General features: G+C 49.8%; 1 protein-coding gene across 11 annotated transcripts in view; it reads right to left on the minus strand.

Annotated features, from left to right (window-relative positions):
- Positions 1-14,349, minus strand: part of smtnb (smoothelin b) — a 51,680-nt gene that overhangs the window by 25,886 nt on the left and 11,445 nt on the right. For 10 of the 11 annotated variants that reach the window (XM_060054821.1, XM_060054823.1, XM_060054822.1 and 7 more), the window contains exons 2-6: positions 12,533-12,690; positions 9,345-9,423; positions 9,065-9,143; positions 8,271-8,347; positions 375-477 (exon numbers count right to left, since the gene is read on the minus strand). In XM_060054821.1, the coding sequence (XP_059910804.1) occupies positions 375-477; positions 8,271-8,347; positions 9,065-9,143; positions 9,345-9,423; positions 12,533-12,690 (496 nt within the window). Of the gene's footprint in view, positions 1-374; positions 478-5,280; positions 5,468-8,270; positions 8,348-9,064; positions 9,144-9,344; positions 9,424-12,532; positions 12,691-14,349 lie in introns of those variants that run through there. The other variant, XM_060054825.1, reaches the window with a different exon arrangement.

Consider the following 14,349-nt stretch of genomic DNA (forward strand, 5'->3'; position numbering starts at 1 on the left):
TTCATTAAAGATTCAGAGGAGCTAGCTCTGACGTGAATGAACCATTAGAACCAGCGAGCTGACAGGAGTCCTGGCCGCCGGGGAGGAGAACGGGCTCCTTTTACAGCTCCTTCAGCGCCGCTGTTTTAACAAGCCGCCAGAGGAAATGAGCGGCGAGCAGCGGGTTGTTGTGGCACGACACTGCTGCTGCGTGTCTGACTCATTCGCTTTTGTAGGACGTGACGTGTGACCAGGGCACACACACCCCCCCTTGTTGCTGACACACAATGACGGGGAAAGTGTGACCGGCGGCATTGGAGGTGGAGAGCAGGCGGTTCAGTGCTGAGCCTGGGGGACATGGGGTTCAGTATCTGAAGGGCCGAGTGAAACCCTACCGGCCTTGTGCAGCTCGCTGCCTTGCTGCGTCGGCTGCCCGCGTGAATCCCGGATCTGTGATTTGATTGGCTCTCGCTCGCTGAGGGTCTCGCGTTCCGTCTCCTGTTAGAATGAAAACAACAAACCAGCAAAACACATTAGAACCAAGTCGAGCATGGACTACCCAGCATGCAACCCAATTCTATGACTCAGTTCATGACCTGACGTAGCAAACATGTGAACTGATGGATACTGTTGAATTTCCCCTGAGAGCGGAGAAGGCGGAAGACAACACTGCTGTGTTTGAGGTCAAGGGTCAAAGGATCAGGGGTCAAAGGGTTCCTCTCAAAAGGTCAGGGTGTATGTGGTTGAGATAATATCGTTTCACGAGACGCCCACAAGAAAAAAGTCCATTGTATTGTCTAGCATACGGCCAATAGAGTTGTGAGTTTAACTTTATTACACCATAATGTGTTCTGATATTTTCCAAGATTATCCATCAATCGCACCAATGGAGGTAGCGTTCAGCTCTGGCAACATTATCAACTCCCCAAGGCCAACAGTACCCCCCCCCCCCCCCCCCCCAAGCTGGCCCCACATCAGCTCCTCCACGTTTCCATCCCAGAATGAGGAGGGTTTCTTTCTTTGCTACGACTGCCTAACCTGAGGATGGACGATGTGCATATTGCATCTTCCAGTAAATGTCTTTCAATCCTCTGTGTCAGAGGCCCGGTAGACCCCCTGCCTAGGACCAGGGTCTGGGCTCTGTCTGAGACCCAGTAGACCCCCTGCCTAGGACCAGGGTCTGGGCTCTGTCTGAGACCCAGTAGACCCCCTGCCTAGGACCAGGATCTGGGCTCTGTCTGAGACCCAGTAGACCCCCTGCCTAGGACCAGGGTCTGGGCTCTGTCTGAGACCCGGTAGACCCCCTGCCTAGGACAAGGATCTGGGCTCTGTCTGAGACCCAGTAGACCCCCTGCCTAGGACCAGGGTCTGGGCTCTGTCTGAGACCCAGTAGACCCCCTGCCTAGGACCAGGGTCTGGGCTCTGTCTGAGACCCGGTAGGCCGTAGACCTGCTCAGCACCAGGGATCGGCTCCATCTGCTCCAGCGGAGCCTCAGCTCACAGCAGGACAGGAGGGGCAGACCGGCTCTGGCCTGTGGCGAGGAGGCGGCGGGCGGGGGTCTGGGTGAGAGGGGGGGGGCAGGCGGCGGAGGAGAGACCACCGTTGGCCCTCTGTGCCTGACCTTGAGCAGGGCTGTACGAGCCAATCAGCTGCACAAACAGGGGGACTACTCCCTGCTCACACACACGCGGCCGTCGCTCCAACCTGCAGGGCTTCAGCGCAGGGCTTGGAGCTCGCTGAAGGTTTGTTTTCCACGCGTGACAAAAGGCTCAGTGTTCAGGGCTTCTGACAGAGAGGACTGCTCCTTAACCAGCTGTTTCTAAAGTAGGCCTGCACTGTAGGGGGCAGCTTAAGCCAGAAGAGTCTAATGTAAGAATAGTCCAACCATACTGTGGGCAAGGCCCTGCTGTAATCCTGGACAAATATACACTACTTTTTTATACCCCAAAGCAAACATTTTAACTGTACTCGTGCCAAATGTATAGCCTGCGACTTCAAGAGGCTTCTGAAGGTAAAGACACACACACACACACACACACACACACACACACACACACACACACACACACACACACACACACACACACACACACACACACACACACACACACACACACACACACACACACACACACACACACACACACACCTTGGCCTCTGAAGGTCCTTTTAATCGCTCCAGGCTGATATGGGCTGCCTGTTGGAGTGTAACTAATGGGAGGACAAACAACCCGCTCAGGTCATGGGTATGAGATCAGTCTGAGAGGTGGCTCACCTTTAGATCTCTAGAGCGGCTGCCCTGAGATCAAAGTCTGAGGGCGCACTCACACTAGGCCATCCGTACTGTGCCCAAGTCCGTTTGACACCTGTACCGTACTCAAGTACGATTGCCCCCCCCCCCTGCTGTGCCGCTGGCCTGTGCTCAGACTAGGCAATCTCAACTGGGCCTGAGCCGAAGTGTGCTCAGGCCACTGAATTGAACTGTACTCGAGTACGGTTGACGTGCTCACACTAGCCAAACGATCTAGACTTTAGGGGCGCAGAGGTGTCCTAGTGTGAGTGTGCCCTGAATCAGGCAGCCGCTCAAACGCACGTCATCATAAAGATGCTCGCCCTGATATGGAGAGAAGGTATCCCAGCTTGTTTGATCAGTTCTTCTGTGATTGGGTAACCGAGTCCTGGTGGGCGGGCCTAACCTTCCAACCACCAATGATATTCATGAGTTCTCCCACTCTTCACTGATCAAAACTCAACGGCACAACATGAAGGCCTCCTCTGTCTGCTCCCCGCCTCACGTGGAAACGCTCTGCGTGAAAACGGGTCACATTTCGGGAGCTCCAATAAAATTGTAGCCCTCTTTAATGTCTTTTGGAAAAAGGTCAGCAGCATTTTACATTTGATGCGTGTGGAAATCCAATCGGAGATGAACCACTGCTGTGGACTGGATACCAGATACTCAGACCACATGTCTGGCCCGGCCTTTCCACTCACTCATATGGAAACATCCAGAACGTCACCACCACAGTCAATGGCAGGGTTTGATGTTTCAAGTGCCCTGGCCTGGGGAACTGTTGGGTAGGAGTGATTTATCTCTAGGGCAAATCTTTTATTGTTTATTTAAATAATTGCCATGCAAATGTTTGTTGCAATCGCGTTCGTTTTTTTTTACATACACAAAACAAATGAGCTGAAACAAAAAGTCTCTCTCTGCGTTTCGTCCTGAAAGGCTTCAATGTCAGGAAGTGAGTGTAGGAGCGGCGATAAGGACACAATGTGAGCGGGAGGAAGAAAAACAGCTGCAGACCGCTGTAACCCGTTAAAACCCAGATAACACATAACACTAGCCTTTACACCGAGGGAGCGAACCGCTGTCTCCCAGCGCTGCTGCTGAGAGACAGAGAGGCTGACAGACAGGATGACAGACGGAGGTGGTCTTCACAGCTCCCGGTTAAACCACACGGAGCGTCCTGCCGCCAGAGATCGAGGGAGACGAGGGGGGGAGTGGAGGGAGGTGAGGGGAGCAGGGGAGGGGGGGAGGTAAAAGCTCGAGCTGATGCCAGCTTCTACACCGTCATTAGTGGTTCTCCTTCTGGACCTCAGCCCTGACAGCAGACCTGGGCTGGTGGGAGGACGACACCACAACCCCCCCCCCCCCCCCCCCCGAAACACCAAATGCCCAGATCTGTGTCTCTGTCTCTGGTGTTGGTTCTTCAAAAACTCGTCAACAGGCGGAGGGGAGCTGGTCTCTCCGGTCTCTCCGGTCTCTCTGACCACAGCAGGCGTGGGCCACTGGACGGGTCTGCAACCAGCATCCCGCCACGAGAACAACAACAACGCACAACAATGGGCCGAGCTGCGGAGGTTGAGGCGGGACGCCGGTATGTGAGCGGTCGTATTCTGGGACGCCCCCGATGGCCGCCGCCCTGCACCCACAGCGATGCTCTATTCCCGCCGACAGACACCAGGACAGAAGCGTTCCAGACAAATGAATCATAACTTCTGTTTTCACGGACTGGATGAAATGCGTCAAAGCAGCAGCTCCCGACGCGACCCAGACCCAGACGATCCGACTCCTCTCCTCTCCTCTCCGCAGGCGAGGGCCTCGGTGATCAGGGGTTATTGTGTTACACTGCAGCACAAGAGGTGGCGTCTCCCAGCCCGTCACACTGGGACCCGCTGATCTCTGCAGCAGCTGCCGAGATTCACCGCAGTCAGGATTTACTGTCTGGCTGAGGAGGGGCTGGGTTTTCCAGCGGGGGCTCCTGGTGAGATGGTGTGCTGGTCTGAGCTCCACGTGAGCAGACCCGCTGGTCTACTTTCCATGACTGCATCAAGGAGATGCTGGGCCGGGGTGCTGGAGGGCTCCCACCGGGGGGATACAGTAGCATGGACTTCTCTGTGTAGTATACTCAGTTACACACACTCCGCCCCCACACACATACACCGACAAGACACACACGCACACACACACACACATTGACGCACACACTATCTCTCACACACACACACACACACACACACACAGACACACACAGTCCAGAGAGAAAGAAAATACCACCAAAGCCACACACACACACCAACACACACAGGAATGCCTTCAGGCACAAATCCTACTGATGCTCTCCATAAATTGCCAACCTCAGCTTACTTTCTACTGCCACTGTTTTCCCCAAAACATCCCACTTTAGCGGTCACATTTTCACAATATCTTGCTTACTTTTCTCCCCCTCTCCAAACCTTCCAGAGTAAAGAAAAGCAGTCTGCCTCCTACACACCTCAGCACCAACAGTCAACTCACCGTGGTAAATTACCCCAAACCCATTCTTCACTCTACAGTTCGTTCACTATGTCCTCATGGCCGCTGCAGTCACCCCCGGCAACCAGGAACCATCTCCCTCTGACCTTCTGCCGAGTCTTCTACTCCAAAACCATTTCAAAAAGAATCTCCATAGCAACCGAAATCCCATCCCATCCCCTCCCTAGATCACAGTCGCAATACCAGAGAGGCGGCTGAACACTTCCTCAGAACCAAAACCAAACAGATCCCAGGCATGAAGAACTAAAACAAAAAGGTATCCTCAGTATCTGACCTCCCAGGACAGGCACTGATCTGGGGTTGTTAATGTTATTACGAGAAATCCCAGAGCAGGCACTGGTCTAGGGCTGATGGGATTGCAAGACATCCCAGAGCAGGCACTGGTCTGCGGGTGATAGTCGTACCAGTCCCATTAAAGAATCCTGGGAGGAAAAGATTTAAAACAGAGAAATAAAGAAAAATCAGATAGAAAAATATGATTTACCTCCAATCCCAGGCTGGTCCCCTGAATCCTTCTCCCTCGTTTCCTCCTTCTCTTACTACTCTGCCTCTGTCACTCCTCTCTCTCCCTCAGTCACTCCTCTCTCTCTCTACACTAGATGCCTTCTAGAGTGAGAAAGTCTTCAGCTCTGCCCCTGAACTCCCGGAGCCACATCACACACTCAAAACACACACATACTCAAATACACACACAAGGATAACACCGGTCCCTCCCTTCACTTCCCCTCCCTCCCCTTCTGTCTCCAGAGCAACCCCCCCCCCCCCACCACACACACACACACACACACACACACACACACACACACACACACACACACACACACACACACACACACACACACACACACACACACACACACACACACACACACACACACACACACACACACTTAAAGGCTCGCTCGTGTGGTTGACACATTAACTTTTCACACATTCTTCCCTTGTTCAAAAGTTGACCTTTTTCAGTTATGGGAGAAAGCTTCCAATATAGTGACGACATCGTATTGCAAGGCAAACAATAACTTTCTTAAAGACGTTGTTGATCTCTGCTTTTATCTTTGAGGGTTACTCAGAATAAACGACCAATCACTCATTGTAAATGAACCATTCTATATATTTTTTTCAGACGTTAACTCTGGTGTTGAGACTCAATCTTCAGCTCAGATTAAAACTACTCAGAATCGGGACAATAAAGCTGGGACTACTTATTCTTTACCTGATCAAAGGGATAGAAACACGCAAAACCACACACACAGGCAAGCACACACAGGATGTAGACACATCTGGTGTAAAGGCAAGTCTGTGTTTGTTTGTCTTTGAGTGTTTATGTATAGGCATGTGTGAGAGTTGGTCTTTATCTGTGTTCAAGCGCGCGTGTGTGTGTGTGTGTGTGTGTGTGTGTGTGTGTGTGTGTGTGTGTGTGTGTGTGTGTGTGTGTGTGTGTGTGTGTGTGTGTGTGTGTGTGTGCGTGATTTGCCTGCACCAGACCCTTCTCTAGCGCCCCCGTGTGGGTGAGCGGAGCACAGCGCAGATGAGAAGGACTGGAGTTGAGCAGCCACGTCCAGAACGTAGCCCACCCTGCTGGCCTGGATGAAGCTCCCACTGCTAGCCCGGGGGCCAGCTGACAGACGGCCTAGCCTACCCGTCTGTCTGTCGGCCTACCTAAGCTGTCTGTATACCTGCCGTATCCATCCCTCCTTTAGTCTGTCTGCTGGCTCTAATCACCAGTCTGTCTTACCTATCTCCCTGTCCGTCTGATTGACGGCGTGTCTATCTCTCTTCCTGCTTGTCTCCCCATGCCTTTCTATCTATCTACTGTATCTATCTCCTTGTCTTTGTCTGTCTGCCAGACCGTCTGTCTGCACCCCCCCCACCCCCCAACTCCCAGCCGAGCCGTCTGAGAGGAAGTGAGGGCGCCCCTCCGCTCGCTGCAGTGTCTTCGGTACACGGACGTGAAGGGAACAACAATGGAGGCTTATCGCTCTGACCTGCGGACACCAACAGACAATAGGAGCTGGACGCACTTCAAAAGCCCCGTGACTCACTTCCTCTCTTCATATCAGAGCGGAAATACATCAGAGAAGTCCAACAGCTTAGACAGCTTGTTCCTTCTGAAGAGTCATCCTGTTCTTCTCCGTAGAGATCATCAGAAGAAATGATCTTATCAAGGTATTCATCACCGTTGTGACATCAGATGTCTTAAGGTGTGACCAGAGGGCCTTGTTTCAAGCCTGTCTTTGTCAATATCTGATATCCCCCTTGAGAGAATAGCTCCCAAACAGACCCTCCACCACCTCCACTAGGGGGCAAATTGACCAGCCACTACTCTGTGAAGTTAAAAACTGTGATTGGTATCGGTAAAAACTGGTTATATTCAGCCTCTCAAAGCAACTAGTGATTCACTTCCTTCTAGTTGCATAATACAATCTATCAAACGTTGACCTGAATTCATTTTCGTTCAAATCTTTGACACCCAACACACACAACACATATTTAAGATGCCTTCAGTGGTGTGAAATGAAAACAGGGTGGTTTCCCTAAAATAGAGCGCAAACTAAAACAAACAGCAGATCACAGCAGATGTACAACAGTGTGGACAATTAAAGGTTCACAATTCATTGACGAAGAAACGGCCCCTTACTGTATCCCCAATCCCATGGGAATATACTGGTATGATATGGTAATATACTGGTATGATATGGTAATATACTGGTATGATATGGGAATATACTGGTATGATATGGTAATATACTGGTATGATATGGTAATATACTGGTATGATATGGTAATATACTGGTATGATATGGTAATATACTGGTATGATATGGGAATATACTGGTATGATATGGTAATATACTGGTATGATATGGGAATATACTGGTATGATATGGTAATATACTGGTATGATATGGTAATATACTGGTATGATATGGTAATATACTGGTATGATATGGTAATATACTGGTATGATATGGTAATATACTGGTATGATATGGGAATATACTGGTATGATATGGTAATATACTGGTATGATATGGTAATATACTGGTATGATATGGTAATATACTGGTATGATATGGTAATATACTGGTATGATATGGTAATATACTGGTATGATATGGGAATATACTGGTATGATATGGTAATATACTGGTATGATATGGTAATATACTGGTATGATATGGTAATATACTGGTATGATATGGTAATATACTGGTATGATATGGTAATATACTGGTATGATATGGTAATATACTGGTATGATATGGTAATATACTGGTATGATATGCATTCCTCTGAAACCTTCATGGTCAGCCGTGGAAACCCTAAACCTGACCCCCCTGTTGCCGGTCTTCCCCGAGTCCCGGTTCACAGCATCGCTCCGGGGGCGTGTCCCTATCGGCCACGCCCCCGGAGACCAGAACCTGGACGTCTGGAACCCGTTCCTCAAACCCGGATGAACCATGTACTCACCACAACTCCCAGGGTGCACTGGGGCTCCAGGTTCCCGGCTTCTAAGATGTGAACGCCGGCTCTACCCCTTTCAGACCCTGTAACACACACACACACACACACACACACACACACACACACACACACACACACACACACACACACACACACACACACACACACACACACACACACACACACACACACACACACACACACACCTTTAGCACTGTATAGGTGATTCATGAGTCTAGAAACCGCTTAAATCTCAGGATCATATGATTTAGTTATCTATTATTCAGACCCCTTAGAGCAAAAAAGCCTCCACACACTCACAGTGAATGAATGTACATCTAAAACATATGTATGGGGTTTGGTAGGGAAGGTGTGTGTGATATTTTTTTTTACAGACGATAACAACCTAAGAATTCACTATCAGACACAGCATCATAGGTGTGTGTCAGTTACCAGATACGGCATTGCACGCTAGAAGCCACTGTCACACACACACACACACACACACACACACACACACACACACACACACACACACACACACACACACACACAGTACATGTCATCATAAGACATGATCTTATCATGGTTTTCATCTCCGTTGAGGCGTCAGATGTCTGGTGTGACCAGAGGGCCATGCATCAAGCCTGTCTTTGTCACTATCTCATTTCCTCCTTGAGAGAAAATCTCGCCCGGAAGAGCACCTAAGAATGGTTCACCTCCGACACACACACACACGCACACACACACGCTCCCCCTCTGCGGGATATAGCCCACTAGGTGTGTCCAGGGTGAATCACCTTGTTGCTCTTCATCACGGAGGCGGCGAATCGCCGCTCTGATAATCTTCCTCTCCTCGTAGTCGCTGGCGCCGCGGAGCTGAGGAACCAGATAATACCAGATCAGGGCCAGATGATGAGATTGGTCCACATACAACCAATGATGTCATCTTTCAAAATACAACCAATGATGTCATCAGTCCACAGAGAACCAATGATGTCATCGGTCCACATAGAACCAATGATGTGATCGGCCTAAAGAGCCAATGATGTTTTGTGCGGTGCGGTGGGGAGAACTCACCAGCTTGGTGAGCTCCTCCAGGTCTTCAAGGCCCTGCAGCCTCCCTGACAGTTTGACCAGAGAGCCGACAGCGTCTGGCCTGCAAGGCAGACGGATCTTAGCGTTGTGTTATTGGACATAAAAGACGCACAAACATTTACTGCGTTCCTGAGAGTCTGGTTGTTGAAAAATGAACCAAAACAAACCCATAAAACTCTGTATGCTACATCGAGCGGACCATAACTTCTGTGCAGAGCGACAGATCATCTGAAAGAAAAGCTTGAGCTTCATTACGGAGCTCCTTCTTATAATGGAGCGCTAGACAAATGCAGTAGAGCAGACACATTTATTAGGCCCAAGGAAAATCCATCAGCATTTCACGGGAGAGGAGCGATTACCAAATGGAGGCTGGAAAAAGTGACGCTATGACAGACACATGAGGAGGCTTCCAGCCTTAGAAATGGATTCAACATCACAGCCCGCCATCTCAACCCTTTGTCAGGCGGGTTTCTATCATGTCCTCTGGTATCGGTGACTCTTTCCTGGCTTTACTGCCACTAAAGGATAATGTGTCTTTCAACAAACCTCGACCGCATGTTCATTTAGTTTGGAAAGCGTACAAAAGGGACAAACGGAACGACCGAAACCTCCAAACACTTCAACAACCAGAGCGATGAGTCTGCCTCAAGCAAAAAAAAAAACACCAGCCCTCTCAGGACCCTCTTAGACCCCAAACCCCCACCGCCCCCCTGGGGAGGGGTGGGGTAGGGGCATGCGGGGCCTTGATGCAGTGCCAGGCATTAATTAAGGCCCCAGAGGACTGCGGTTCACATTTGTGGCTGTTCACAGCTTTAAACTATTCTGAGAGGAACACAGAGGAACCCCCTTCACCAACCAATGGCCTCAGGACTTGAAGGAGGAGCCTGCATTACATTGAGGTTGTGGTCTTTCCATCTGTGAAGGCTTGTTGGCCCTCATTTAGAATGCACTAAATCAACCATGATGGCTAGATTATATTCTGTGAATTTATGTTATTATTGATGTGCCATAAAGCGGGGGGGGGGGGGGGGGGGGGGGCTTGGACGCTACTGGTGGTGTGTTAGAGAGTGTTTGAACATGTGATGCAGAGGATAGAGGCTAGAGAGATGGTGTAGGAGACGTAGGGTGGATGGATAGAGAGATGTTGTAGTAGAAAGAGGGTATAGAGAGATCAGGGCGATACTATCTTGATCCTGATGGAAATTATATTTTTTCTGGTAGCATCCTGATTCCCATGACTGAGAAGAAACCGCACTTGAATAAAGGCTATGAGATGATAGTTCAACACTTCTCTGCTGCTGATGTATAAGGGCTTAGTGTATGGGCTGAGTGTAAGGGTTGAATGTAAGGGTTGAATGTAAGGTGTGAGTGTAAGGTATGAGTGTAAGGACTGAGTGTAATTAGTGAATGCAAGGCCTGAGTGCAAGGACTGAGTGTAAGGGCTGAGCGTAAGGGCTGAGCGTAAGGACTGAGCGTAAGGACTGAGTGTAAGGACTGAGTGTAAGGACTGAGTGTGAGGATTGAGTATAAGGGCTGAGTTTAAGGGCTGAGTGTAAGGACTGAGTGTAAGGACTGACTGAGTGTAAGGGTTGACTGTAGGGGCTGAGTGTAAGGGCTGAGTGTAAGGGCTGAGTGTAAGGACTGAGTGTAAGGACTGACTGAGTGTAAGGACTGACTGAGTGTAAGGGCTGAGTGAGTGTAAGGGCTGAGTGAGTGTAAGGGCTGAGTGAGTGTAAAGACTGACTGAGTGTAAGGCTGAGTGCAAGGGCTGAGTGTAGGGGCTGAGTGTAGGGGCTGAGGGTAAGGACTAAGTTTGAGGGCTGAGTGTAAGAGAAGAGTTTAAGGGCTGAGTGTAAGGAATACGTTTGAGGGATGAGTTTAAGGGCTGAATTTTAAGGAATGAGTTTAAAGGCTGAGTGGCTGTAGTGGCTAGAAAGCGCTCTAGAGAAATGCAGCCCGTGTAACATCTGGTGTGTGGCATTTTGACTCAGAGACACAAGACATTAACGTGGGGGTTGTAATTATACATTATTATTTCGATAAACATTAAATAGAAAGGAAAATACGGGTTATGGTTGCCGTCACCAGTCAATTTCCTATGACTGGAATTTGCAGACATGAATTTTCCAGCTTTTCCCAGAGATAATTGAAGGATCCACCATGCGGGTCGGTGTTTGTTGTCGTAAAGTATCAGTTCACCTGGAACCCGTTCATCAGCCCATTAGGAAGACACTCAGCAGCGTGTGCCCGGTGTCCTGTTCTCAGGACGGCTCACTGATGATCCTCCCAAGAGCTGAACGATTTGCTCACATTGGGAACCTAATGTTCCTTCCAGACCGTGAGGGAGTGTGTGTCTGTGTCTGTGTCTCTGTGTGTGTGTGTGTGTGTGTGTGTGTGTGTGTGTGTGTGTGTGTGTGTGTGTGTGTGTGTGTGTGTGTGTGTCTGTGTCTGTGTGTGTGTGTGTGTGTGTGTGTGTGTGTGTGTGTGTGTGTGTGTGTGAGACTGTGAAGTATAGGAGAGAGTAGGAGTGTGAGAGACTGGAGGAGACCTTTTACACTGCCAAGCAGGTACGGTTGCTGCTTGACAGATGTTACAATTTCACTGTCTTGCCTGTGTAAAACCGAGGGGGTATATTCCCCATTCGACAAGGTGCCGGCTCTCTTGGTTTGTTGGAGCAGGCTGGTCGAAGCACGGAGAACTGTTTAGAATAATTTGCATTCTCCAAACGTTGGTTTTTTTCAAGCCACTCGCATGCAAGAAGAGTAGACTACAACAACATATTCTATATTTTGCCGACCACATTTTTTTTTGTCCGGACGAAAGCCTTGTAAGGAAAGTTCCTCTGCTACTTTCGTAGATCTAATCATCTTCCCCCGTCTTCGTTAGATGTGACTGCATCACCTTCTCTCCCATGATGGTCAGCATCTGGCGGATTTCCCCGCCTCTCTCTTTAGAACTACTTATGTGGATGCCTCTACGTTGTCTCTGTTGAAAAGACAACAAAGCAACACCACTACCCAAGTCCCGCCCTTGGAACCGCAGAGCCGTCTTAAAGCATTTACATCAAAATGAAACCGCCAATGTGTGTAGGGTCCGGGGGGGGACAGTGAGTAACTCATTTTGTGTGACTGTAGCAGTGTGTGAGGCTAGCAGTGTGGGAGAGGTCTCACCCCTCCTGGTTCTCCTTGTCCTCATGCTGCAGGAGGCGCGGGGGTCGTGACCTCTTCCTGGCCAGCTCCGCCTCCATGTCCTGGATCTCCCTCCTCCTCAGCTCCCGCAGCGCCGAGCGGATCAGACGCCGCTCGTCCAGGTCCAGGGTCTGGTCCAGCTACACACACACACACACACACACACACACACACACACACACACACACACACACACACACACACACACACACACACACACACACACACACACACACACACACACACACACACACACACACACACACACACACACACTTATATTAGTCCACAGCTGATGGTCAGCTGGGGGGTCTCATGCGATCTGACTGCCTCCAGTGGAGTCAGTAGGGAAGCAATGTTTTAAAACCTGCTTGACGTTATCGCGTCGTGAAGTTCGGGGGCTCAGACTGAGATCGGCGATCACGCTGGCAACAGCCAATGAGATTTGAGATCAGAAGTAGTAGTCCAATGGGATGTGAGGTCAAGAGGAAAAATAGATTTGAACTGGGAGGGCAATCACCGTTTACTACCATGACAACAACAACAACTTATCTCCAATAAAAAAAAATGATGATGACCCTGTTGTCGCTGACTATTTCCTGTCTATGAGTTGCTGACTGTGTTCCCGTGAGATTTGGTGAGATTTCAGAGTAGGAGCGGATAATGGAACAGTGTCGACCCCTGTATGTTCCCAGTGATCCTGGGAACCAGACGGATCACTTCAGGGCTGTGTCTCCCGCTCCGTTGCTGTCATTGGTTGTAGGCCTGAACAAGTGCGTCCATGGGCATTCTGGTCTGCACCCACTGGGGATGCCTCTGGAAATCCAAAACCAACAGAGAGGTTCCAGACTACCTGAGGTCGTCTGGAGATGCCAGGCTAGTTCCCAGTGGCCTCGTGTCGATCACCAGCAAGACGTATCGTGAGGACTAGTGATGAACTGGCGAAGTCAGCCCCCCCCCCCCCCCCGCCGACCCCTCCTCCCACCCAATCATATAGAATCAACACCCTGCACGACCTTTGAACTCGCAGTTTACAACCTGCGTAGTAACGTTTGATGACCGTCGCTGTGCCGCTGGTTTGAACGGTGCCCCTGAATCAACACCATCATCATTATTAATATTGAACTAGGTACTTATCCCTGATCCAGGACCATTCTGCAGGTTGAACCTGGCTCCCCTTACAGCCAGAATGTTAAAGGACCATCTTATCTTCTGGAGAGTTCTCTGAGAAAACAACCCTGCCCCGCCCCCTTCCGTCTAAATAAAGATTAAGTAATTACATTTCCCACACAGAAAGGATTTCTGTGCGTGTGTGTGTGTGACCATGGGGAAACCCAGGTCTCTGTGTGCCAAACCTCTCAGTGCACTCCCAGATGGTCAGTACACCACTTTACACGCACACACACACACACACACACACACACACACACACACACACACACACACACACACACACACACACACACACACACACACACACACACACACACACACACACACACACACACACACACCTTGTAAATCTCATCAAATATCATTACTTTTAATCCTTGAATTTCCCCAAATTTTCCATGAGGCTTCGGAAGCCAAGCTTTAGGAGTGTTTAGGGAATGTGTCCCATTCCCTACACAGAGTCCTACGCAGAACACCTTAAATGGTGCTCATTCCTGGAAATGTTGGACCTAGTTTGGAATTCTGCTGACTGTAGTAGCGAGTCTGATACAATAATGTTGAGGAGGAAATGAGGCTCGGGTAAAGGGAAGGGAGCGGTGAGGCTGACCTAGAGGGCTGAATGACAG

The sequence above is a fragment of the Gadus macrocephalus genome, chromosome 6, assembly GCF_031168955.1.
Source record: "Gadus macrocephalus chromosome 6, ASM3116895v1".
NCBI classification, from domain to species: Eukaryota; Metazoa; Chordata; class Actinopteri; order Gadiformes; family Gadidae; genus Gadus; species Gadus macrocephalus.